This window comes from Nicotiana attenuata, chromosome 10 (assembly GCF_001879085.1).
Source record: "Nicotiana attenuata strain UT chromosome 10, NIATTr2, whole genome shotgun sequence".
NCBI lineage: Eukaryota > Viridiplantae > Streptophyta > Magnoliopsida > Solanales > Solanaceae > Nicotiana > Nicotiana attenuata.
In genome coordinates, this window is record NC_031998.1 from 44,426,007 (window position 1) to 44,453,796 (window position 27,790).

General features: G+C 38.0%; 1 protein-coding gene across 2 annotated transcripts; it reads right to left on the reverse strand.

Annotated features, from left to right (window-relative positions):
• LOC109233429 (ethanolamine-phosphate cytidylyltransferase) lies at positions 4,969-26,468 on the reverse strand. 2 transcript variants are annotated; one of them, XR_002069072.1, is made up of 10 exons: positions 25,852-26,468; positions 23,423-23,658; positions 22,976-23,157; positions 18,980-19,051; positions 17,884-17,951; positions 11,558-11,678; positions 7,281-7,346; positions 7,072-7,194; positions 5,593-5,721; positions 4,969-5,251 (listed from the first exon to the last, which is right to left on the reverse strand). XR_002069072.1 is itself a non-coding variant. In XM_019399302.1 (9 exons), exons 1-9 carry the CDS (start codon positions 26,151-26,153, stop codon positions 5,650-5,652), a joined length of 1,242 nt encoding a protein of 413 aa, XP_019254847.1. In that variant the 5' UTR covers positions 26,154-26,468; the 3' UTR covers positions 5,400-5,649. The 2 variants fall into 2 exon arrangements, 1 of the variants encoding a protein (XP_019254847.1); XM_019399302.1 differs by lacking the exon at positions 4,969-5,251 and having other exon boundaries at positions 5,400-5,721.

Sequence of the window (27,790 nt, forward strand, 5' to 3'; positions counted from 1 at the left end):
CCCCCCCCCCCCCTATTTGTCTTCTCTGTTTTAATCTCTTTAAATATTTCCATTTTAATTGTACCATATGCTCACCCCTATATTCACTTTCTGCTCTTATTGACCTCTCTAATTGAATACAAAATTTAAAAGCAAAGTCAAAACTATACGACGTAGCTTACGTGGATCAAATCGGCCCATTTGCATCAATAGCCACTTTAAGGCCTGTATTGTAAAGTAACCATAATTTAAAGTTTTAGAGGGGGGAGTGCAAAAATAGCCATTTTGATTATTTAAAGAATAATCAAAATTTACTACAACAAAAAAAGAAAAGATTAAGTTTAACCGTCTCATAATCAATTTCATCAAATCTAAAGTCGAAATCATGGGTCAGAAGTTTTGAGTGCAGTTCAACTTCAGACCTTCAGGTTTAAGATGACAAGTTTTAGCTGCACACATTGTCCTGATGGTGTAGTGACCTTCAGGTCTAAATTTGGTCTGCTTCTGATGGTGTAGTAACGTGAATTTCTGTATCTTATCTTTCATATTACAGTCACTTTAACTTTTGAATCGTGAATTACCAATAAGCAAGTCAAAGTTATTCCAATATTAATAGTCAGTAGTAGTAGTGGTGGCAAAATGGTTCAAAGAAAACAGTTAACCACCCATATTATCCGTAAAAATAGCACGGTCTAGCCAGTTTTCGGACTGGTCATTCAAAAATAGCCAGCGTTTACCAAGTCAATGAAAAATAGCCACTATTTTGCTGCAACAGAGGCCGGCCCAGCATAATATACTGGAGTTCGGTGCACCTGTGTATGAACTTCTAGCATATTATGCTGGAACTCCAACACACGAAAAGTTCCAGCATAATATACTGGAGATTCGAGCACTTGTGTATGAACTTCCAGCATATTATACTGGACCGGTATACTTTGCTGGAACTCCAGTATATTATGCTGGAGTTCTAGTGTACTTATGCTGGAACTCCATCATATTATGCTGGAGTTCCAGCATAGTTATCCTAGAACTCCAGTATACTTATGCTGGAACTCATTGGATAGGGTCGCGCATTGCAGCGAAGTTATGTGGAGGTATGACCCTTCGGGTGAGATTCGTGTGTTCTGTTTCTACGATGTGTGACGGGTTCTCAACATTGTGTGTGGTGGTACTGGTGAGCTTGCGGTACAGCTCTTTCTTTGAGTCACTTTTCATGATTTGAGTACGTTCAGATTGTTGTTTATTGGTGCACGGATTTGCACGAGTTGTGGCTTTAGATCGTATTGATATGGCATGTCACCCGAGTAGTTGTGTTGGATTAGATGAGATCGTCGGGATCTAGGAGAAATACAATCGGATTCGGTTTCAGCATGTTGGAAGGATAATAGCGATGTTCGGCTCAGAAATTTGCTATGGTTCTTGCTAAAGGAGAAGTGGCTTCACGAATGGTTGATCTGAGGAGTGGTTATGACTTCCTATGTGTTTCATTTATCATTGGCAGTATATAGAAGTGTTGGAATGAGGCTTTATTTGATAAAAGGTTTATTATCGAAATTCGGATGTTTTGAGCAACTGCTGTGATTAGAAGTTATCGCTACAAGTGTTTGAGTTATGTGGTATGTCATGTAATTGCACCTGAGGTTGCAGGTATTGGGTTATTACAGCTTGTTCGGGCTTATTCGGAGTATAAATGTGAGATTCTAATCTTGTAGATGATTTCCGAAGTGGAAATGTGGTTCTAAGGTTTATGAGCTAGGTTGGATTGCAAAATTTCAGTTACATTGCGTTACCGGACCTATAAGAGATAGGGTGACGTGGGATCACCCCCAGGTATCTGCATGGTAAGGTTATACAACGACTTGTTGGCTTTTGGAACAACTATTGGCACGTTCGAGGACGAACATATGTTTAAGTGGGGGAGGATGTAACGACCCAACCGGTCGTTTTGAGCTTTTGCACTTCGCTCGCCAGTTCTCGAGCAAGACTAGCCCCGTGTGAGGTAAGATGACTTATGTAATTCGTCGGTTCTGGATTTCAGGTTAATCGGAATAGATATGGAAGGATGATTCTCAGCTTGAAGCTTAAAGTTTGAAAGATTTGACCAAGTTTTGACTTGTTGGCATATGACCTCGGATTGGAATTTTTATGATTTGGTTAGCTCCGTTAGGTGATTTGAGACTTAGGAGCGTGATCGGAATGTATTTTGGAGGTCCGGAGTAGATTTAGGCTTAAATTGGCGAAATTGGATTTTTGGCGTTTTCCGGTTGATAGGTGAGATCTTGATATAGGGGTCGGAATGGAATTCCGGAAGTTGCAGTAGCTCCGTTGTGTCATTTGGGATGTGTGGGCAAAATTTCAGGTCATCCGGTCGTGGTTTGGTATACTTTTTGATCAAAAGCGGAATTCGGAAGATTTTTGGAACCTTAGGCTTGAATCCGATGTGTTTTGGTTGATTTGACGTTGTTTGAGGTGTTTTGAAGATTGGTATAAGTTTGAATGGTAGTATAAGACTTGTTGGTGCTTTTGGTTGAGGTCCCGGGGGCCTCGGGGTGATTTCGGATGGTTGGCGGAAAGTTTGGAAGTTGGTTTTGGCAGCTGAAGATCTCCCATTGCTGTCATAACCGCACCTGCGGCTAGGGGACCGCAGGTGCGGTATCGCAGATGCGTGGTTGGAGCCGCAGATGCGGCCAAAGGCTTGGTGGAGTGAAACGGCAGATGCGGTATGTGAACCGCACCTGCGCGACCGCAGATGCGGAGAGAGGGTCGCAGGTGCGGGAGGCGGCTTAAGTGATGATCGCAGAAGCGGTTCATGGACCGCAGAAGTGCTATCAGGGCCGCAGATGCGGAATCCCTGGGCCAGAAGTATATAATGTTTCCTTCGCGAATTTTTGGCTAAGTACTCCATTTTTTAAGACGGGAAACGAGCTAGGGAAGTGAATTCAAGGGAAAATCGAGGTGAATCAGTTGGGTAAGTTCCCCAAGCTTCATTACTTGAGTTTATGATCATTTTTCCGTTGGTTAATCATGATATTAGTGGAAATTAAGGGTAAAAATTGAGGAAACTAGGGCTTGGAAACTTAGGCCTTTGATTGAGGATTTGAAGGACCAATTGTGGTCGGATTTCAGTACTTTTGATATGTATGAACTCGTGGGGAGATAAGGAATCTATTGATGCGAATTTTATCGAATTCCGAGACGTGGGCCCGGGGGTCGGGTTTTGGTAATTTCGAGAATTTCGTTGTTTTTCGATTGTTTTCGAGTGGGCTTTGTCCCCTTAGCATATTTTGATGGTTACGTTCTGATTGTGCCTAGATTTGGAGCATCCGGAGGCCGATTCGAGGGGCAAAGGCATCGCGAGCTAGAGTTTGGGCCGATTGAGGTAAGTAATGATTGTAAATACTGTTATGAGGGTATGAAACCCCGGATTTCACATCGTTGTGCTACCTTGAGGTGACACACGCGCTAGATGACGGGCGTGGGGCCGTGCACCGTGGGGAATTGGGACTTGGTCCATTCCGTACGACTATTAAGTCGCGTATTTACTTGGAAACTATTTGATATTGTTATATTTCGGAAAGTATTATTGTGTTTGGGGCGTGCCTGGGCCTTGTGGCGACTGTTTGAACCCTTAGGGGCTTTTATTACTGATTTCCTCACTGTTTTTGGTTTGATATTTACACTCAGTCTTGCTATGTTCTTACTGTTTTCATAACTCGGTTTTATTCACTCCTCTTGATTTCAAAAAATGATATTTTTAGCCGAGTACTTGTTTTACTGGCAGCCCGAGGGGCTTGAGTGAGTTCTGACTGAGTGAGGCCGAGGGCCTGTGTTGTGAGGATGTTATGGGATCGGGCTGCACGCCGCAGCATGTGGTACTGATTTGTGATATGTGAGAGGCCAAGGGCCTGATTTATTATGCCACGAGGTGGCTTGTGATTGATATGAGGCCGAGAGCCTGTTTGATTATGCCACGAGATGGCTTGATATTGCGCTTGGGCCGTAAGGAGCCCCTCCAGGAGTCTGTACACCCCCAGTGAGCGCGGGTACCCAGTGTGGTGACCCTGTTTATTATGTGAGGCCGAGGGCCGGATTGAATATGCCACGAGATGGCTTGTTATTGCGCTTTGGCCGTAAGGGGCCCCTCCCGGAGTCTGTACACCCCCAGTGAGCGCGGGTACCCAGTGTGTGTGTGATGAGGTGTAGCCCGAGGGGCTGTTGTTGTTTCACATTGGAGCCCGAGGGGCTGTTCTTGATCGATGTTGCCCGAGGGGCGGTTCTTGATTCATATTATGCCCGAGGAGCTGATTACGAGTGATTGCGAGGTAGCCCGAGGGGCTGGTTCTATTGATATTATGCCCGAGGGGCGGTTTATGGTACATGTTTGCCCGAGGGGCTGTTTACGTTTCTATCATTTTTACTCACTGATTTTATCACTCGTTTTGAAACTATTGAAAGTTGTTTTAAAAGGTTTTACTGAAACTGAGCTTGATTTACGAAGTAAATGATTTCTGTACTGTTTTGAAAATGTACTGTATTTGCTGTAGCGTTATGACGTGGCTTACGTGTTTTCTTACTGCTCAGCTTTCATTTACTTTTATTACTTACTGAGTTGGCGTACTCACATTACTCCCTGCACCTTGTGTGCAGATTCAGGTATTAATTTGAACCCGGTAACGGGTGTTGGTTGCTCAATGGCAGAGTCATCGGAGTTAGCGAGGTAGCTGCCCGGCGTTCGCAGCACTGCTTTTCTCCCTCTTTTCTTCCTTAGACTATATTTAGTACATTTTTAGACTCTTAGCTGTATTCAGACCTTAGTAGATGCTCGTGACTTGTGATACCCCGATGTCGGGCTGGGTTTTGTTTTCCGCAGTTGATATATCTTTCGCTTTATTTTGGAATTTATCATTATTAATGACTTGATTATGAATCATTATATCTGTTAATAATGACGTGCATATATGTATTTCATTAGCATGACGTGCATATATGTTTCATGCAAAAAGAAAAATCAGAGCAAGTAGTCCACTTGCATACACTGAAGGCTCAACGTCAAGATGACATATTTCACTTCTATCTTTTATGTTTTTGGCCAAAAAATTGCTTCGGTTAAACTAGAGAACGTCATGTGCACTAGCGTGCAGCTTGACGCAGGAACCTACTAAAAGGTTGAAAAGCAAAAGGCAAAAAAGGCAAAAAAAAGGGAGGGAGAGAGCGAGGGGGGCAGAATCACAAGTTACATCTTCTGAAGCATCTGGCCCCACCAACTTATCATCTGCAAATAAACAACATAATGACAATTCATTTTCATAGCATTGATGAAAACAGACAAAAGAAATGCGAGGGATTGAGTACTTCTTTAAGATTGAATTTATAGAGACGCAAAAGTAGTGTTTTTGGCCAAAAATGATAGGAAACAACAGGAAAGAAAACCTCTAAATGAATTTATTACAATGCCAAAACAAACCATAGTGGTACAAGTAAAGACATGCATATTGAGGACACTAAGATCAGAAATTAACAATTCTTTATTTTCTCTCCTAATCTACTCAAAAACACAACCTAATGTTCTTGTGTCGTTAAGAAGAAATGCCAACATCATAAATACAATGTTACCTTGATTATGTAAGTCAACTAATCACCAGAGACATAACTCTTGATTCTGTAAGTCAACTAATCACCGGAGACATAACTCTTTCCCTCATAGTACCTCCTCTCACTAGCTGCTTTTTTCTCATTCCGTTTCTGCAAATATACATCGTTATTAGATACACCACAAACATGTTTCAACTCAACCAAGCAAACAGGCCCAGATTAATATAGAAACTGGAAATTGCCGCAGTTCAACAAACATCCTAACAAATGGAGGGAAATGCATTATGGTTGAAGAAAAATATGATTCAATATTCAGCACCAAACTTGACACTCGCAGGAATTTAAACCTCATCAAGCATTAAACAGCTAGTTAGGACCACTAAGATCGAACAAGAAATTCAACCACTTTCTTCCTGAAGATATCTATATATGCACGGCTGGTGGTTTGGTCGATTTACTATATATCCGAGTCACATGAGGAAATAAGCGCATCTGGCATAGTGGTATCATAGTACCCTCCCACGGTGACCACTGACCAGGGTTCGATTCCTCGGATGCGCAGTCGCTGTTTTAGTCCTTTTCTTACAAGTAGTATTAGTAGCCCTCATGTCCCTTCATATTCTTAGATCCTTCTGTTTCTTCTCCTTCTTCTTCCTCCTCCTCTTCTTCTTCTTCTCACCTTTCTGAGCCGAGGGTCTATTGGAAACAGCCCCTCTACCTTCACTAGGTCGTGGTAAGGTCTGCGTAGACACTACCCTCCCCAGACCTTACCTGTAGGAATATACTGGGTTTGTTATTGGTGTCGAGTCACATGAGGAAAATTTTGATAACGTGGACGGCAATTCAATGAAGTGGGAGACTATTCTTCAGATGTGGAGTAAAAAATAGGGGAATACTGGGAAAGCAATAGTACTTTGAAGCATGATGCTAGAACTATACGAGGAGAGGGCAAAACCAAGAAGCAACCTGTGGAACAGACAATGCAAGTGGTGTAAGAGATCTGCCAACTCCTCAGAACCTTAAATAAGAGTGAAGGGTCAGCTCAATGTTGGTTTAGAATGGTGGAAATGAGTCTTGGGGTCAATATGAGGAGAGAACAAAAGGGATGATGCTGAAACAGCCAGGAGACAGCAAGAAGAATGCACACGTAGTGACAAGGAGAGTTCATATTGTAACAAAAAGCACAAAACCAGAAAGAGCACTAAGAGGACTAAGTAGGATGGCAAAACGTCCAGCTGAATCAAATTGATTGCTGTGGTATCATAAAAATGAGGGAATTTCAGGATAGATCTCGAGGGATTGATATTAATTTATGGTTAAGGTTACGGTCTTACTCTACAGTCTACATTATAGCATGGGCTGAACGTATGTTTTGTTTCATTATTTACTTATTAGAAAAATTCTGCTAACAGCTCAGAAGAACAAACAGATGGTTTTCAGAAACCCTCGTTCAAATAAATATAAAAGAAACTAAAAAGTACATATTGGAGGAGAAGTAACCTGGTATGCCTCATGATTTGACACAATTCTCCTTATTATTGTGCTCGTTGTAATATCTAAAGGACTATCCAATATTTTAAAAATGTCCATGCTAATTGGTACAGCATATGGGTTACCCTTCTCCTGCAAATTAAAGAATCATGATCAACAAACAAAAGGACCTTTTAACCTAAGATTCTCGTAAAAGACCACATATAACCATAGAGTACCTTCTGAAAATCATTATCCTCGGCTACTGTTCCATGAACAACTAAAGAGATATTGAAGGTAGTTATCTGCATCAGTGTCCAATTGTAGAAAAAGTCACTACACGATAAATGAGGAGTAACATGATTATACTCTATGAGATCAACTCAAGAGTGAGAGGGAAGCGTTAGCTTTCAAATACAGTTTAGAATAAAGCATCTAATTTCTTTATCTCCAAAAGGAACTCTCTGCTCACTAGAGATCTTATAGAAGCAAAGCAAATGAAGATTTCCAGTCAATACCAATAATTCCTGAAATTCCCTCTAATCAAACATGACTTGTGAAAGAATACATATAAAAATCAACAGCCAACAAACGTAATAAATTTCTTTTTGGGGGAAGAGATAAAGTGAGATTAACTGTTTCTTTTTATTTTCTGATAGGCGGAGTAAGTTTACCTATTATTAGGAAAATTACAATAAGGAGTATAATCTTAGCTCTTTTGTAACAAATGAAATTGCAAACAAAGTTACTTTTATGAGGAAAACGACTAAATACAAATTTCCCTACCAAAGGGAGAACTGAGCCCCAAAACTATAGGATTCTGGGCCTCCCTTACCATTTAAGCATGCACCCCATGTCGGTATTTTTTTTTATAACCGTGGTGTCCGGACCAGTTTGCACCTCGACTAATTCCACGAGATACCGGCCACCCCCCACTGGCACCAGGTACCAGATAACTCTATCCACTAAGGCTTGAATAGATGGGAAGAAATCACCTAAAATTTTTTGCCTCCACTGAAATTTGAGCCTGAGACCTCATGGTTCTCACCCACTTTATTGACCACTAGGCCATACCCTTGGGTGTCCCCATATCGGTAATATAAACTGTCCATATGAGGATATTTCTGAAAGTCAAAATTAAAAAGCTTAAGGCCGACATGTTTGGTTCTTCGAGCTGTTATATTTAGTAAAAATACAACCTGAGTTTAATCAGATATATTTCAGGAAACAGTAACTAAGAAGCTACAAGACAAAAGCCACCAATAAGTAGAAAACAGAGATAATTACATCAAAATACATATTGGGTGTCCTTACTTCAGCTTTTAGCGCATTCCTTAGTTTGTTACTTGCTTTAGCATATTCTGTATATTATGTGTTAATTGACAAACTCGAATTAATTTGTTGTTGTCTTTTGGAGCTCCCCTAGAGTCTAAAGGTTTCAAGTTGAGCAGGACTAAGACAGAATACTTAGAGTGCAAGTTCAACGACGTGACAAGAGGAGCGGATGTGTACGTGAGACTCGACTCACAAGCCATCCCCAAGAGAGGAAGTTTCAAATATCTTGGGTCAGTTATCCAAGGGAATGGGGAGATTGACAAGGATGTCACACACCATATGGGGGCGGGGTGGATGAAATGGGGGTTAGCATCTAGCGTCTTGTGTGACAAGAATGTGCCACCAAAACTAAAAGGTAAGTTTTACAAAGCGGTGGTTAGACAGACTATATTGTATGGAGCTGAGTGCTGGCCAATCAAGAACTCCCATGTCCAAAAGATGAACGTAGCTGAAGTGAGGATGTTGAGATGGATGTGCGTGCACACTAGGTTGGATAAGGTTAGGAATGAGGATATTCGGGCGACGGTGGGCGTGGCCTCCATGGACAAGATGCGAGAAGTGAGGCTTAGATGGTTCGGGCATGTGAAAAGGAGAAGCCTAGATGCCCCAGTTAGAAGGTATGAATGGTTGACTTTGGTGGGTACGGGAAGAGGTAGAGGGCGACCTAAAAAGTATTGGGGAGAGCTGACCAGGCAAAACATGGCACGACTTCAGCTTACTGAGGACATTGTTCTTGATAGGAGGGGGTGGAGGTCGAGAATTAGGGTAGGGGTAGCAGGTAGTCAGGCGTTTTTCTGATCCTTACCGGGTTGTATAGGGCTAGTCTAGTAGTATCTTGTTGTTGTTCCTAGATTGCTAGTATTAGGGCTATTTCTTACTATCTTCCGTTTCGGTTTTCTAGTATCTTGTCGTGGTTACTGCTTATTGCTATTGCTTTCTTCCATCTATTTTTTTCTAGTTCTTACATTGTTGTTATCATTTTTCTGGCTATTGTTGTTGATATTTAATTGTTTTCTATTCATTCTCTCGAGCCGGGGGTCTTTCATAAACAACCTCTCTACCTCCCCAGGATAGAGGTAAGGTCTGCGTACACACTACCCTTCCCAGATCCCACTTGTGGGATTTCACTGGGTTTTTTGTTGTTGTTGTTGTTGTTGTTGTTGTTGTCGTCTTTTGGAGCTCAAATCGTGGTTAGAAACTAATTTTGCAAGATTTGGGTGGTAAAAATCATATTAGAAAGGTAACCCGCCATTGTTAAACAAGCTTGAAGACGTGTGTTTGAATTTCAAATATGATTTTTGTGAGAAATTCCGAATGGATGTTATTCAGTTACGAACGAAAATTGCAACTGAAAATCGCATAAGGAGTTCGTCACTGTAGCTAACAATGTTTAGACCCTTTAAACATTGTTACACACTTTTATACAAGGTTGAAACATGTTTATACATTACTATACACTTTTATACAAGGTAGATACATCGCTTAAATAGGTGTAATAATATTGTATATGTTAGATGGTTATGTGTAAATAGTCCTAGTCTCATATGTAGTAGGAGTAGAATATGTCCTAATCCAATATGTAGTAGGAGTAGAAGATGTATTATATATATGGCTCATTGTATCATTGTCAATAAATAGATTTTTCTCCCGTACATTCTCACATGATATCAGAGCTTCAGTGAGAAAATTATCGTTGTGCGTCATTCCAGCGACATACGGGAAGAAAGATCTCATCGCAGTGCAATTTTCCGGCAACTTCGTCTTGTTCCCAGGGTTCATCACTGCTACAATGGTACTGTGCATATACCAGTACCACCACCAGATCCGAAATCCTTGTGCGACCAAGCCCCAGAAATTCCGGTCCCATCGGAACAGTAATGTCAGTCACCGTGCGTCTTTCCGGTTGACGACTCAATATTAATTTGCGTTATCTCCTCATCGGTAAGTGTTGTGCGAAACCAACACTACCATCTTGTTCTGAAAAGTCAGGCGACAAAACCCCAGTCAATCGCTCCGGCAGAAGGTCACTTGCGCGCCTCTACGCGCCGCCAAAACTAGGGTTCCGAAGAGCTACACTAACTTTTCTGGCTCGTGTGAGCCATACCGGCCACTTTTTGACAAAATTTCTTCAAGACAACTTACTCGTCCAGTGATTTCGAGCCTACCCATATAAATTACATCGAATTCTGACAGCTTTTATTTTTTCCGGCATGAACAGTGCACTTTTTCCGGCGTGAACAGTGATTTTAAGAAAAAAATTCTAGTGGTGTTTTAGAACCTATTTTGTAGTGTAGAATTCGGCTTGGTCTCACTATCTTCAAATTTTTCCAGCGAATTTTCGGCCAACTTATGTTTATCAGCAACCAATTGGTTTTGTTGCTCAAAGGGAGTCTAGTGGCCTTGTATGCCGAATGATCAGCTTGCAGATATTTTTAGCAAGTCCCTCATTGGTCCTCATATTAACTACATATGTAACAAGCTCGGTACATATGATTTGTATGCACCGGCTTGAGGGGGCGTGTTAGATAGTTATGTGTAAATAGTCCTAGTCCCATATGTAGTAGGAGTAGAATATGTCCTAGTCTCATACGTAGTGGGAGTAGAATATGTCCTAATCCCATATGTAGTAGGAGTAGAAGATGTATTATATATAGGGCTCATTGTATCATTGTCAATAAAAAGATTTTTCTCCCGTGCATTCTCACAGTATAATAACGTACGTTGCATAAAAAATATTGGCCATGCGGGTGCAAACTGAAAAATATAGCTACATGGGTGCAATGTATTGTGTTGGGCCGTATATCTCCCTAGAAAATGACATATCACCATCAGTGATTAAGTTATAATCTGGAAATGATTCCTAATATAGTAGCTATCATCAATCTGATTTCCATTAAAACTAAGAAAGCCATAAGTCATCTTGATTTATAAATAACATTCAGAAGGTCAAGGCAAGTATTGTGCTATTTCATTAATGTCAATTACTGTTTGGCTCCAAAGATGAGATATGTCATAGTAAAAATGTAGTGAATCCTTGCTATCATATAAGATTGTAGCATCCTTGCTCTTGGACCACCACCAATAATGAGATTGTAGGAGAACTGTGAAGTAGACGAGTAAAAATAGCAATAATAATGTTAAAAACAATTTTCTCAACAGTGTTTATATTAGTAGCGATTACCATATCTTTTGACACCTCCCATGGAGCACCAATAATCACTTCATCAGCGTAGCGGCAGGCCAAAACACTTAAGCTCCTTTCATGAAGATTCATAATTGGGCGGTGCGCACCTCTATTGGCACTGTAAAATACAATACGGAATGAATTATGAGTTCTTTGACCAAACTTGCAAAATAACTAAGCATATTTCGTTATGACAAACATAATCGATCTTGCAGCCAGCAAACATGCTAAGTATTAGAGCACATGCTGCTTTATCCACAACAACCCCAAGTACTGCCTATGGATTAACATAATTGATCAAGTATTTTCCAGCAACCAATGTATCCAGTGTCCCTATCTGAAAGTACATTTCTAGAGTTCTGATCAAAATGCCCCAAAAAAAATTAAATAAACACAATAATCCATCATATAGAAAGCAAATATGTACTCCAAATAGAGAATGGGCACTCTCTGCCCACTTCCCCAGCTTGTCTTCTATGCCTCTTCTTTTAGCTATATGCAGTTATTAAATTAGTCCTCTCTCTTTTTCCTTTCTGATTAAAAGAATTTTCAGCAAGAAAGAAAGGAATACAAATGATAGTGCCATAAAAGACATGTTTCCGGTTCCTCTAGAGATCAGCACTAAACACAATAATCCATCATATAGAAAGCAAATATGTACTCCAAATAGAGAATGGGCATTTATTAATTCAAGGTTCATGGTTCTTGGAATATGATTCCGTCAATCTCAACTACAACAGCTAACATGGCACTGCAGCATCTTCCAAAGAACTTCCTTCTTTTTTTAATACGCGATGCAACTAATAACTTTTGATTGCCTAATCAGACCTGAAATGGACAATTGCATATAAACCAATGTTCGCTTTCCTACTGACCTACTGACAGAATGCTTAAATTAATTGAAGGTGCGGAATTTTCTTCCTTATATTTGAGACGTGTTCAATTTTTTGCTGAGTAGAAGGTTTGTAGAAGGTTAGTAGGTAGTCGAGCGTTTTTATTTTTGGTAGCATTAGTGTTAGTATGGTATCCTTCTTATTCATAGATTGCTATTACTACATATCGTTGATTGCTATCTTTCGCTTCGGTTTTCTTAATATCTTACTATTGTTACTACTTGTTGTCACAGCTTTTCATTTTCTCTTTAGCCCAAGGTCTATAGGAAACAACATCTCTGCCTTCCCAAGGTAAGGTCTGCGTATACACTACCTCCCGGACCCCACTTGTGGGAATTCACTGGGTCTTTTGTTGTTGGTGGTGTCAATTTTCTGCAGAAAGTGCTTCTGATAGGGAATATGGAAAACCCTAGCCTTATTTAACACACTACTGGAAATAAATAAATAAAATGTTCTTTTGCTAACTAATATAACTTTCATAGGATATGATTCACACATAGCAGGCAGTAGTCCCATCGTCAACCATATTTTTCCCTCTAACATATTAAGCAAATATCATATTATAGGGAACTGAATTTTTTTGCAAATGCACATATCCAGAGCCAGCTTTCATGAATATAATATTACTAACCTATCAAGAAAGCACAGATTGTTATCCTAATGATAGTCCCTTTCAAAAAATAAAACCAAACATCGGATAGTAATTTTGCCCGTCTAATGTCCTTAAACTGAAAACCAAACCTTCCATAAATAAGGAAGAACTCGTGAATTTACTCACACATCCTCCCAAAATATCCTCTCCTTACTAGCAACTTCTTTTAGAGAACCAAGTAAGAGCCTGTTTGGCCAAGCTTCTGGGAGGTCAAAAGTACTTTTTTCCCCTAAAAAAAGTACTTCTTAAAAAATTTAAGTTGTTTGGCCAAGACAGAGAAGTACTTTTTGCCAGCAGCAGAAGCAGTTTTTCTGCTTTTGAGAAGAAGCAGAAAATTCTAGCTTCTTCCAAAAAGCAGAAGCAGAAGATTAATTATTCAAGACAAAACTATCCTCACTATATATCTATATTTTCCAATTATCCCTTATTGATTTAAGGATTTTTTTCATTTTTGTTTTTAGTTTTTACCATTCTTTTAAATTTAAATAAATCACATACATGAATCATATTGTAACTTTCTAAATTCTTTATTGACTTTTCTTGTTTTTGATTTTTTTATTGCATAATATCTTGTACTTTCCAAATCATCTTCTTCTTTTTCCACACTAAAGCAAATTATCTACATCCTTCTTTGGATTATCAATTCTCTTCTTACAAGTATTCATTTATAATTTCTTCTCTTATAGGCTACTAATTCCCGAATCTTTAAAACAGTTCAAATCTAATTTATGAAAATTACCTACAAATAGGTAATAAATTTATAAGAGTATCTCATAATCTATATCTATATATTAGTAAATTTTCATTTTTGTTTTTAGTTTTTACCATTCTTTTAAATTTAAATAAATCACATACATGAATCATATTGTAACTTTCTAACTTATTTATTGACTTTTCTTGTTTTTGATTTTTTCTTTGTATAATATCTTGTACTTTCCAAATCATCTTCTTCTTTTTCCACACTAAAGCAAATTATGTACGTCCTTCTTTGGATTATCAATTCTCTTCTTACAAGTATTCATTTATAATTTCTTCTCTTATAGGCTACTAATTCCCGAATCTTTAAAACAGTTCAAATCTAATTTGTGAAAATTACCTACAAATAGGTAATAAATTTATAAGAGTATCTCATAATCTATATCTATATATTAGTAAAAGAAGAAGAAGAAGAAGAAAAACCCTCCACATTAAGCCAAGTGGCAGCCTCACAACAGACCACTTGGCAATTTAGGACAAAGTTGGTTAGTTAGGTTAGGTAATAATTTTATTTTTTTGAATTTAAATTTTGATAAATAAATAAATAATGCATTATGTGTTGTCAATAATTAGCTACTCTTTTTGAATTTGAATTTAAACATACTTCACTATTTTTTTTTTATGAAAACAATAATTTTATATATATTTAAAATTATTTCTATGTTATGCTCAATTCCATCTTTCAAGTTTGACACTCAGAATCATCTTGTTACAGCCACCATAGCTATACAAAATTTCATCCGACGACATTCTTCTACCGATAAGGAATTCAACTATTATCCTAATGAAGACACTACTGCATAGGTTGTGGAAGGAGATGAGTCCTCTGGTATTTCTTTAGAAATGCAAGGCAAGGCTTCTACTAATATGGAGGCGTTGTGTGATAGAATTAGAGATGAAATTGTTGAGAAATATTATCATGTGCAGTGTTTTGTATAGCGAGAGGCGACAAAAAGCGACGCGCGCCAGGTAGTAATGAGGGACAAAAAAACAGGAGGCTTGGGAGTTAGGAATCTGAGGTTACACAACAAGAGTCTTTTGATTAAATGGTTGTGGAGGTATTGTAATGAAGATGGTAAGCTCTGGAAAAGGTTGGTGGATGCAAAATATGGGAAGAAAGAAGAGTGGAGGCCTAACCTAGTGTTAGGATCCACAAAAGGAAGTGTCTGGGGAAGCATCTGCCAGTTGTGGGAAGATTTTCACAGCTATACAAGGTTGGAAGTGGGTAATGGGTGTAGAATAAAGTTTTGGACTGATATATGGTTGGGAAGTGAATGTTTGAGCTCCAAGTTTCCAATGTTATTCAGTTGCTCAACTAACAAAAAGGGAACTGTTGCAGAATTTTACTCTACTACTGGTTGGCAAAATAATTGCAGAAGAGGTCTAAATGATTGGGAGATGGATGACATATGTCAGTTATTACGGCAATTGGATGTTGTTGCTGTGGAAGAAAACAAGAGGGATTCGTTGATTTGGATTGCAAGTAGGGATAAGAAGTTCTCAGTCAAGAGTTGTTACAATTTACTACAACAGCAGATAGGACATTGGGAATCTGATTGGCCATGGAAGATACTCTGGAAGACTAAAGCACCTGTAAAGGTGGCATGTTTTGGGTGGATTGCTACTATGGGAGCCTGTTTGACCCAAGATAACCTGCAGAAAAGAGGCTTTGCACTAAGTAATAGATGTTATCTATGTAAAAGAGACCAGGAAACTACAAATCATCTTCTTTTGCATTGTGAAATCTCAAGGCAGTGTTGGGATCTTTTCTTGAATATCTGTGGAGTATCCTGGGTAATGCCCCACAATGTTAGGAGTTTGCTGGAGAGCTGGCAGAGTCAAAGAATAGCTAAAAGATAGAAGCAATTTTGGAAAACCATTCCTGTATGCATCTTTTGGACTTTATGGCTGGAAAGAAACAAGCGATGCTTTGAAGGACAAGGAAGACATATCTCTAGAATTAAGAGCAATTGTCTGCATAATTTGTATTTCTGGTGTAAGAGCAGTATTTTGGAGAATGTAGATCAATATTTAGACTTTATTGAGATGCTTGGAAAGTTACTGTAACAGGCTATTCTGGAGCCTTCTTTCTTGTAATTTTGTGTACCATCTTGGTACTTATTTATGAAATCTTTACCTTATCAAAAAAAAAAAAGCGACGCGCGCCTCCTTTACTGAGGCGAGAGGCGAGAAGCGAAGCGCTCGCCTTTTTGAAGTGAAGCGCCAATTAATGCAAAAAAATAAAATATCAAATTTGCATATAAATAACCAAAAACTCAAATTTGCATATAATTAAGTTAATATGCAATTAATTGTATGCTAAAACTGGAAAATGCTGGTAAAACAAAAAACTGAGCAATAAAAGGTGCAAATCAATTGAGCAAAAAACTCCAGAAACAGCCAGAAATCAGTTGCAAAAAGATGGAAATCAGCTGCTGCCGGAAAAAGAGTAAGAAAGAAAGAAGAAGAAAATAGAAGAATAACAAGAAGAAAAAAAAAACCAGAAGAAAAGAGCAGTTCGCTGCCGGAGATGCTGCCGGAAAATTAAGACAGCCGGAAAAAGAAAAGAAAAGAAAAGAAAGAAGAAGAAAACTGGTCAAAGAAGAAAGGAGAAGAAGAAGGAGAACACTACCTGGTGTTTGCTGTGTTTGTGGGTGAAGAGGAAACCAAACCCTAACCTGCGTTTGCTGTGCGAATAGAAGAAGAAACTCTGTTTTAAATTTCTTTTTTTTTCAAAAAGCGTCGCAATAGGTCGCCTCTCAGCGCTTCTCGCCTTTCATGGAGAAGCGCACGCCTTTTCTAAAACGCAACGCAACAGACAAAATTAGCAACCCAGCCTCGCTTCGCATCGCCACTCGCTATTAGCGACGTAGCGCTCGCTATTTACAACACTGATCATGTGTGAGTGACTTTGCTTATTATTTCATGGTGGATTATCAATATATATTAATTGGTGGAATAGACTTCTAATTCATACTAAATGATGTATTTTGATTACTCAAATCATCATGTAAACAATAAGTAATTATCTAGATAATATTATATGCTTTGTTATAACTATATATGTTATATTGATTTAAATTTTTAATATGTATGTTTACTTTTTATTTTAATTAAATAAAATATAAAATAATAAAAGTCTCCTACGTTAAATATTTAAGTTCATTTTTCTCTTTAAAATAATTATAATACCATGGTACTATCCTTTTTGGTAATTTGACACTTAAAAGTACTTTTTAGAAAGATCGGCCAAACAAATTTGTTTTTCACATGTTGCAAAAAGCACTTCTTAAATGAATTAGCCAAACACAAACTGTTTTTTTCCAAAAGTACTTTTGAATAAAGCACTTCTGAAAAAAGTACTTTTCAAAATAAGCAGTTTTTGGCAGCTTGGCCAAATGGGCTCTAAATACCAATCTGGGTGGAGAAGACTAGCATACGGTATTACTTATTAGATTGGAGGCAGTTACAGTTCATATGGAAGGATACAAGCCAAGAGATAGGTGGTATTTGTTCAAACTGAAAACGAAAATTAATGAGCAATCATTTCAAGACTTGATAATTTGTGGGATAATGATTTGTAAATGCAAAAACTAAAGATCGAGAGAGGAAACCAAGAATAATAAGGCTAATAACAAATGTCCACATCATCATGTATAATACGTGCATTTTTCTGATAGTCCAGAAGTTATGCACGTTAAGCATCAACTGCGACAAAATAAGCCAAGAGGTAACGAAATAGCACCTCACTACCAACCTCTGGCTAACGGAGCCATGATCTGCATGTTTGCAGACCACTTTCACATACTATAAAGGTTAAGAAAGATAAAAAGAGAACTTGTACAGCACATACTAGAACAATCAAGAAAACCACATTTAAAACTAATGTTGTTAAGGTTTTATCATCCTGAGGAAGCGTCCAAATACAAAAAATTTAGTAGGTGAGGATTGTAGGATAAGGAAAGCGGTTCCAATGGATTATCCGATATTAGAGCACAGAAGCACAATTTAGGGACTCATACCTTACAGTTTGATCAGTATGAATGCCAACAAGTAGAAAGTCTCCAAGTCCTCGAGCAAGCCTTAGTATCTAAAGATAACCACAAAAGTGAGAAATGAATCTACACTGATGCATGCATTATGTTGAAGAAAAAATTAAGTAAATAAAAGTGTGTTTACTTTAACAGCTTAAACTTTTAGATAAGATGGTCACACAATTCAGCATGGTATCAAAGCAGACAAAGATCCAAAATTCGATCTCACCGCTAAATTTCTACGTGTTTGGCTCATCAAAAAGAATCAAGCCCGCACGTGAGGGGCGTGTTGCAGGCATAATTAAGTAAAATAAAAGTAAGCGCTCTGTCTTTAACATCTTAAGCTTCACATTAGACATACACAAAAAAGACTAATAAGCAGGAATAAGAAATACGACAAGGGAAAACAAGATGCAGCTTTTTGTGAAAAGTTTTTTTATGATCATGAAAAAACCTATTCAAAGATGATGTTTTTATAAAGTTTTTCAAAAAATCTCCGAAGGACTTTCTCAAAAAGTTGTCCATTGAAGAAAAGTTCTACTTTCACCCAGAAACACTTAAAATCTTCAAAAAACTACAACAGTCCAAACACATTTCTTTTTGCATAAAACTGTCCAAACACGTTTCTTTTTGCATTAACTTTTTCTCCAGAAGTTCTTTCAAAAAAGATTTTCCAAAAGTTGTCCAAGCGGCTCCGAAGAAAGTTAAGATTGAGATACTCGGCAAAAGGTGGGAATTCCCACATATTTGCAGCAATGGTCTTTTACATATTAGATGAATCAGAACAGTTGCAACACTTGTGCTGAGATCAATGGAAAAAATGTCTAAAAGCACAAGCTATTGGGTAAGAACATATTTATTCCTTTGATCTTCAAGAGAATCTCTTCTCTCGCAGTCATTTTCTTTTTCCACGAAAAACATGAAAATCGTGACATCTATGAACTATGATACCATGTTGAGTGTTGTGGATCACTTCAACCATAAGCTAAAGTTATTAAAGGAAACAACATTTGTTTACTTTTTTATATGATTCTTTAAAATACAAGCATCCTTATTTTTGTAGGTTCTAAGCCAGATTACTTACCTCTACATGTCCAGCATGAAAGAGATCAAAAGCACCATCAATATAAACTATGCGAGCACCAGGTCCAGCTCCCTACACAAACCGCTCGACAACATTATAAGCAACAAATGTACTTCATAGCAGCAACATAGAACCCAAAAAAAAAAAGAAAGAAAAAAAAAAGAACAGACAACAGCAAGATGTGTTGAAAGGACAACAAGTTTTCCTAAAAGATCCATAAAGTAAATGTACGACAGATAATGCACTGATGGTTAAATCATAATTTAAATCTATTCAAAAATTTGCCATATTTTCCCTCATTAGACTGAATTTTGCATCCGTTTGTAATGTTTAAAGGCTTAATTTCGTGAATTTGTGCTGTTAGAAGCTAACAATTGGAGTGTGATGAATATGCAAGCTTTGGCATCAAATTAGAACAAAATGAAGCCCAGTGACAGAGGCAAAAATGGAAAAAGATGCAAAGAAATAAGACAAGATGTCAAAACGAAGCGACAGAAACAAACGCACAAAACCAATTCACAGCGTGGCATGTTGAAGGTGGCCTGACACGCCTGGGCTGTCCAGGTGATTTTTCATTTAGGGTCATTTCATAATTTTCCTTCCTTTGATGTAAATTATAAATAGTGGGCTTGCTTCAGCAGGTTTATATCAGACGTTTGAGAACCTTGGAAGCTACTCAGTGGAGAATTAGAGGTTTTCACAGTGTCTTTTCTTCTCTCTCTTTGTTTCTTCTTGATTTTGTTGTTTTGTTCTTTTGATAAAATTGCGTTGTCTCTATGGTAAGAGTGGCTAAACACCTTGTTCTAGGTTATGGGGATATTGACATGAACATAGTGGTTTGAAACTTAATTTCAAAAAACTGCTTTTGCTTTCATGGGTTATTTATTCAACCTCGTTCGTTTGATGGGATGATTGCTAATTGAATTCTACTTACGGATCCTAAAAACTTGAAAAAGAGATACGGTTGCTGCATTGAATATTGTAAGTTCATGAACCTATGCAGTAGGGGCTTGATTCATGGGTAAGAAATTATACTTGCTTGCCTTACATAACTTATGAATGCAGGAAACTATAATGTGTTTCACAGAAATATAGTGACAATGTTAATTTGAGTAGACGAATAAGAATTAAGAAGATTATTCTGAGCAAAGAGACGGTAGGTTAATAGCCCTTGCTAATCAATTTATTTGAGATAGAATCATAACGGGATTGTCAAGGGAACCCATAGCTCTAGGCTTTTTTACTATCAAATTTCTAAGATGTTTGAGCACTTCAGTTTTTTATTTTCTTCTTTAATTTAGTTTAATCATCATTTCTTCAAATCAAACTACTTCTTTCTCGATAATTAGGTTTAGCCTGATCGTCAGCTAATTAAATAAAATCCTCGTGGGAACTTTGATTTTACTCATCCTATGATACTTGTCTAATCGTGTATGCTTGTGGTGCATTGGTAGCTCATATTAATCACCCTATCTTGAAGGAGTCAAGGTATAAGCTAGCTGGATCAAAAGAAAACTACTAATGCAATACATGAGCATCAACATTTATCAGATTATAAAGCCTTCATTGATTCTAAAATTTGGCAATCAATTAAACCACTCTCTTATACTGAACACAACCAATGGGAAGAAGAACAACTTTGCTCAACTAATTCATGGCTGAAAAAGTTAAACATGCTAGTAGAGCATGAGAACAACCTCAACAGGAAACAAGACCTATACTAAACTCAATTAGTGTTCTAGGTAGTAGACAAACAGCAGACTTTGTTTTAGTTGCTAACAAGAGGTGGAGAAAGTTGTTACCTTGAAATTAGATCCCACAAAATATATTAAAGGTCAACTAACAAATTGGAATTTAGAGAAAGTAACTTATCCGCTAATTGACAAGTCTCTTTTCCATTCCCAGACAACCGACATGGAAAAAGGGATAGAATGTTTCAACCTAGCAAAGTAAAATACTAAAATCTCAAAGTTTATGGATAATAAAGTTGCAGCATTATAAAACTCAAGTTTTAGCTTTCTCCAATGTGAGGGAGAATGATGAGGAATGAAAGTGGATGAGAAAGAGAACTTCCTAAGTTATTTTTCTGGACCAAAATCGGAATCATGTTTTAGTGGGTTTACATTCAGGTATTGGAATTATTTTACTTATTCAAGATGCAATTTAAGTCTAGTTTATACCAAGCATACAAAGTCCAGGATATATGGGAAAATAAAGCCCCATACATGTTAAGGGTTTTCTAGGTTAGTAGAAAATGAGGCATGTTTAACCTGAAGCAATATCCAGAAAAGGGGCCTACAACATGTGTGACAGATGCAGCCTATGCTGGGAGCCATTAAGAAACAGAAATCACCTCTTCCTTTATTGCAGAATCACTAGCCAGATCTCCCATTTCAAAAAAAGAATCACTAGCCAGATCTGGGATTTGTTACTCAACACACTGGGAAACATATGGGCCATGTTAAAGGCTACTCTACAACTTCTACAAGGGTGGTGCAGAAATGATTTGCATAGGGCTTCTTCTGACATCGAGTGTACAATTCCTGCTGTATAGTTTGGTGGTTATTTGAAGGAAGAATACCAGAACTTTCTAAAGCAAGAAAGGCAAAGTGATTAATCTTTATGACCAGGAGCTTCTTTTCTTTTTTCTTTCTTTTACTTTTTTTGCTTAGGTGTTGGTGCAACATGGCCTGCTCTAAATGTAGATGAGTATTCATGACATTGCTGATTTTCTTAGCACCTTAGAAACTTGTAATGTTACCACATTTTGGTTGTAACTGATTGGCAGCATTTCCTTTTTGCTGGTTTTCATCATAAAAGTTACACTTTACCTCTCCGAAAGAAGTCCAGGATATTTGGAGTTTAGTACCTTGTATTAAACTCAAGAATCAGTATATCTTAACCTTTGTTATTTAGTTGTTTTTCTATCTTGTGTTTTTTCCCGACAATGGTGGTCTCGGGGCTAACTTGCAAACATCGAGGCTAATCCATCGGGTACCCACTACCTCCCACCATCACAGGAACACTCTGCCCACCAATACTTAGACAGTGGAGAGAAATCGCCTATTATTTTTGCCTCCACCGGGATTTGAAACCTATTCTCCCAGAATCCATTCCAACTTTGTTGTCCACTAGGCCACATCTTGGGGGCCTCTAGTAGTCGGAATAGGATAAGAGTTGTTCCAATCGTTTGTATGTTTTTTTCTCAATTAACTGGTGGACAATCAATAACTTCAGCACTACTTTGAAGAGACATCATATAATCTTACCTAGGTGGCTTATTCCTAAGGAATTCTAGGTAGCTTCCTAGACCTTGCCTTCTTTCTTTTTCTTTTGTTATAATCGTTAATTCCTAGACCTTGCCCTGTTTCTTGCCCTTTTTTTGTTTGGGGGGGGGGGGGGGGGGTAATTGTTCAGTTTATTTCTTCATCACCACCACAAAGTTCTCCTTCCATCAAGCAATTCCTCAACTGAAAAAGAAAGAAAAAACAGCCACTAACAGCCTAACTTTTACTGCTCTCAGATACTATTCACAACCTCAGAACCCCATGAGTTCTCCCTTTTATTTTTCTTCCCTAAACCTACTCAGCACCCTTACATAAATTACTTCAAAGCCTCCCAGTTTTGAGAGCCTTTTAGCAATGAAACATAAGAAAGTCAGAAAACATTAGTACTCTTTCACTGCTCAATTGTCTAGTGATCTCCTCCCTTGTCCCAGATCACCCACGAGGCGAGATGAGATCTTAAACTTGTGACAGTTTAGTGTTTACAATCTGAGAGTCTCTTTTGCTTTTCCTACACAGATATTAACTCAAAACTCTTCTTCTTTCTTTCTTTTTTTCTTTTTTTGCAAGGAAAACTTAAAAGAGTCCACACAATGATGACAATCACTTTATGAAGAATTCATCAGGCAACTAGCAAACCTTAAGAGTTTTGCTTCTTGCTCTGTGAGCAATAAATTTACCACTAGAGAAAGTTAAAATGCAAGAGGCTCACCTTTGAATTGGAAAATTGTACAATTCTACGAGACGTAGGAAGAAAATGAGATACGCGTGTTTCGCTCCTAGCACCACCATCTTCAGATTTTTGGCTGTGTCCATGGCTAAATTGTCTCTGCAAGGATGCATGACTGGGGGAGTCACCAGTGGACCTCTCTCTCACACAAAGAAGCATTCGACCTGCATGGCATATTTATGAAACATGCACAAACAATAAGTAGCACCTATAAGCTCTTGCAATTCAATAATTGAAGTTTTAGCTTTTGAATATTAACAAATGCCAAAACATCTGTACATCAGTACACTAGCTAGTAGAATAGCAAATGATAGGATGCTGCCCAGCAGCCCAAGAAACAGTAAAGTAGCTTTCCACCACACACAAATGCCCAAATAAGTTTTGAAAGAGGAGGTTTTCACTGAAAATGAATCAAGAGAACATACATACCGACTATATCAGTGCTTGAAACTCCTTCTGTACGCTTGATCTGCTTATAGCGACCAACCTTCTTAGCAAGGGCATAAGCATCAGTACCATCGGGAAGAAGACAAGGGTCATCCCCATGAATGATATAGTCTATGTTATACTCATCAAATAGTTTCCTCATAAAATCTTCAGTAATAGCATAGGGGGCATCAGAGATGACTTCATCCACCCACTTAACAGCACCGACCATAATCATCCTAGGAAAAATCAACAAGAACGAAACTGAGTTAATTCTTTTGATTAAAGTCTATCCAAGTAACAGATAAAACAATAATAATAATCACAGACAAGCACAGTGAAATGAGATCTAATGGTCATGATTTTATTTGTTAAATGCCTTCTATTCTCTCAAGGACAATGGTATCAGACAAAAAGCAAAATGAAGGAATGAAGCCATCAGTTGATTAGGAAACTTCTGGTGGAAATGGTGTTCAGTGCTGAGATAACTGTTCTTTTAAAAGGTAACTACCCAACCGTTTGCCACAATAATCAAATCACGATATCCTGAAAGCCAAACTCAGGGCCGGCTCTAATGTTGTACTTAATAAGGCTTGTGCCTTAGGCCCCCAAGTTTGGAGGCCCCATTTTTAAGAAATAATAGGTTTATAGGTATTTAAAAAAATAATATTTAGTACTTTTAGTACAAAAGTAGACGTCCACATATAAAAGGAAGACATTTTTTTTAGCTATGTAAATAAAGCAATTGTTTGGCTTACTTAAAATGGGTAGTATGAATAGTTAACGTGTGAACTGGAATTGATTTGACAAGAAAATAGTACAAGTAGAAGATATTACTCTAATCGATATACCCAATCAAATAAAAAAATTCTTTTCCAAATGCTTATATTGCTTATAGAATAATATTAACACTTATCTCAGCGAAAGAAGTATTTCAAAATTAAAATTGATAAAATCTTAGCTAAGATCAATAATGTCTCAAGAAAGATTAAATGGGCTGGCTATATTAGTTGAAAAGGAATTATTTGAAAAAATTAATTATAAAAATACTATTAACAACTTTGCATCTTAAAAATCAAAAGAATAGACTTCAAAAAAAAAAAAAATATTATAACCTTATTAAAAAAAAATTAGGCCTCATATTATACTTTGGCTTTAGGCCACACATGTGCTTGAGCCGCCCTTGGCCAAACTTCACCTTGATCTGAGGTCTCCTCTTAGGTAGTTGAACACTGTATAGAGCCTTGTTTCTGTAACCCAAAAAACCCATCCTCACCCAAAAAACACTCTATAGAGCCTTGTTTCTGTAACCCAAAAAACCCATCCTCACCCAAAAAAACACTCTATAGAGCCTTGTTTCTGTAACCCAGAAAACCCATCCTCACCAGTTTCCCACTGTAGGACATGTCTATACAGTGACCCAAAATAAAGAAGATTTCCCAGGAAAAATACCAGTTATGCTTTAAGGTTTTGGAAGAAAGATTCGCCTCCTAGTAGAGCTTTAAGAATTAGCTTACCAATCAATCAAAGAGAAAAAATAGAGAGTAACACTCAAGCATAGCAATCAAACTGTAAGGACTGGGATTGGAAATGGGAAAGAACTAAATAAATGAAGTGGTGCGACGTCCTTTGTACAGTAATTAGAGGGATAATTAACAGTAATTTGAATTAGCAGGAGGTTAGCTATAAAGTAGAGACAATTGAGATTGATTACAATGGACGGCTAAGATGCAAATTGATGGAGGTATAAATACTTCTGAATTCGGTGTGGGGTGCATGGAATATTGCTGGTATGTTTCTGTAATCGTGCTCTCTCATACTCTCTCTCTTCTCTTTCCCCAATTTCTCAATCTGATCTCTCTTCTTCTCTTCTTCCTAATCCGTTCTAATTCTTCCCTTCTCACTCAATTCTCCTTCTTATCATGAAACTAGTTACGAGATTAGCTCCAATTTGACTATCCTTCAGGTATGGGTTACTCGAGGTGTGGATTTCAGCTGAAGAACTGAGTTGATTCGAAGAAGTCTTGTTTAAGCTTTGTTGTTGCATTCTATCCTAGTTCTGTTATTATCAGTATCCAGTTGTGGACAATATTCAGTGGATTGTTGAAGTATTCCAGTTGTTTCGAGTTGTAATTTCTTGTTTAGTTTGAAGAGTTAATAGTAAACTTGCCTAGCATTCCTTGAGATCATTAAAAAAACTAAAGCATACTACCTCAGCAAATGGCTTTTATCAGTTCAAAGATACAGAATTCGCATAAAATGAAGTGCTCATTGGGAATAATAAATTCGTCAAAAAATATGACAGAGCAACTGATCTAAATAAGACGGATAATGCGGATGGAATGAAATACTGAACACGCATAATATATTTTTGAATGATAGGAAAAAATGTGTGAATCCGAAAATGTAAGAGAGCGCAGAAAACACCAAACCTCTCGTGAAGAGGAGTGACAGGCGGGCCTTTATTGGCAATGATTTCAGCATCGCTAACTACGCCAACGACTAATTGGTCGCCGAGAGCCCGAGCTTGTCGGAGAGCATTGCAATGGCCGTAATGCATCATATCAAAGCATCCATCCATATATACCCGTATAGGTCTCTTCTTCTTCTTCTTCGGCAAAGCAAATCGCAATCCCAACACCGATAACCCTAGCACCACCCCTCCCACCAACCACGTTGCAACGAACCGCGAACTCTGTTGCACGTTCTCCGAATGTCCCGCTTCTGAACCCATTGTTCCACTGCTCCAAATTATAGTCCCTAATTCAGCAAAAAACCTACTAACATTCCTAATTTCTACTACTGATAAGGCTAATGAATACGTTAGTTTTTCTCAGATGAATATGCTATTCCCAGATGCTTGTCTCCAGATTTCTATCTGTGTTCCGTTCTAGACTATAGCGTAAAAGTTCAAAAATGTCCTCTTTTTTTCCGTTTATATATCTCCGTCTCCATCTCCTTTAGAATGGTTCCCACTCAAAACAGTGCGTCTTAGAACTTGACCGGACACTTGTACAGCGGTCACACAAACGTAGCGTAACAGCTACTTCACCCATCGTTGGTTAATTGCATGACCAACCTTATAATTCATTGAAATTACGGAAAAGGTCCAAATATTTGGAAGTCATTAATACTGGGGTGGTAATTTGAGCCCAAACCCATCCAATCTGCCCAACCCGCGCGCAGAGATTAATGAGTTGGGCTACAAACATTTTAGCTCATGGGTCAATTTGGGTTGAGCTCAAGTTAACCCGCTATTTTTTATAGTCCATTCTGACCCATTAAACAGCCCAAATACAACCCATGAAACTCATTCAAAACAAAAGGATCTCAACACAACTTATCTAGAAATTTATTTAGGTGCCCCAATTTCACTTCTTTTTTTTTTTTTTTGTATTTTCAATTTTCTATACTTTTGTTTTTCTGCACCACCCCCTATTCCCCCCACCCCACCCACACACACATACACACAAAGACTCCCTTCAAAAAAAATTACTTTTTTTTTTTGCATTTTCAATTTTCTCTTTTTTATTTTTCTACACCACCCACCCTACCCCAACACCCCACACCCACCCCATGCGAAAACCCCCTCAAAAAAATTTTACTTTTTTTATTTTTATTTTCAATTTTCTGTATTTTTATTTTTCTGCACCACCCACCCTACCCCAACCCCCTCCCCCTCCCCCCTCTCCGCGCAAACAATTTACTTTTTTTTTGTATTTTCAATTTTCTCTTTTCTGTTTTTTCGTTTTTTTCTTCACCACCCACCCCAACCCCCCAAACTGATTTAGAGGGGTAGGCATTCCCGTCCGCCCTTACACAGGGCCCCTCCAAGAAAAAAGAAATGCGGTACCGGCTGTGGTCACACGCTGGACACAAATTCGTCATTCTTATGCTTTAGCTTAAACGCTTAAACGGGACAAACCCACCCCCACCCGCAAAATATTTTTCAACTTACACCTTTTACGGTAAAAAGCTTTTTTATGCAAGATGAGCATGGTTTTAAAACATTGATCAAATTGGGTGGGTTGGGTTATGACCCATTGTTTAGCCCATCTTAACCCAGCCCATGTTAGCCCAAGTACACTTTGGGCTGGGTTGGGCATTGATCCATTTATTGACCTAATCCATCTTGACACGCCCAATTTCAACCCAGCCCGCCCATTTGTCACCCCTAATTAATAATTTGGCACAAACATGTTCATGTCGCTCAATACTTGGTCCAACTATGCCCTTATTTAAAACGCACCGTATGGAGGGCATCTTTGGTCCGCGCGCATATTTTTAAGGTATATTTGGCTCATTAAAACTCTTAAGCTTTTGTGTTATTGAGTTATTTTGTTTTATTCATGACAATGTAATGAAAGTTTG

Excerpts from the sequence above, each read along its gene's own strand:
- LOC109233429 (XM_019399302.1), bottom strand. The coding sequence starts at position 26,153 with ATGGGTTCAGAAGCGGGACATTCGGAGAACGTGCAACAGAGTTCGCGG. Across the intron at positions 23,659-25,851 it reads GTCACTCCTCTTCACGAGAG|GATGATTATGGTCGGTGCTG; the intron begins GTTTGGTGTTTT and ends GATTTTTCCTAG. Across the intron at positions 5,722-7,071 it reads CAAATCATGAGGCATACCAG|AAACGGAATGAGAAAAAAGC; the intron begins GTTACTTCTCCT and ends GTATATTTGCAG.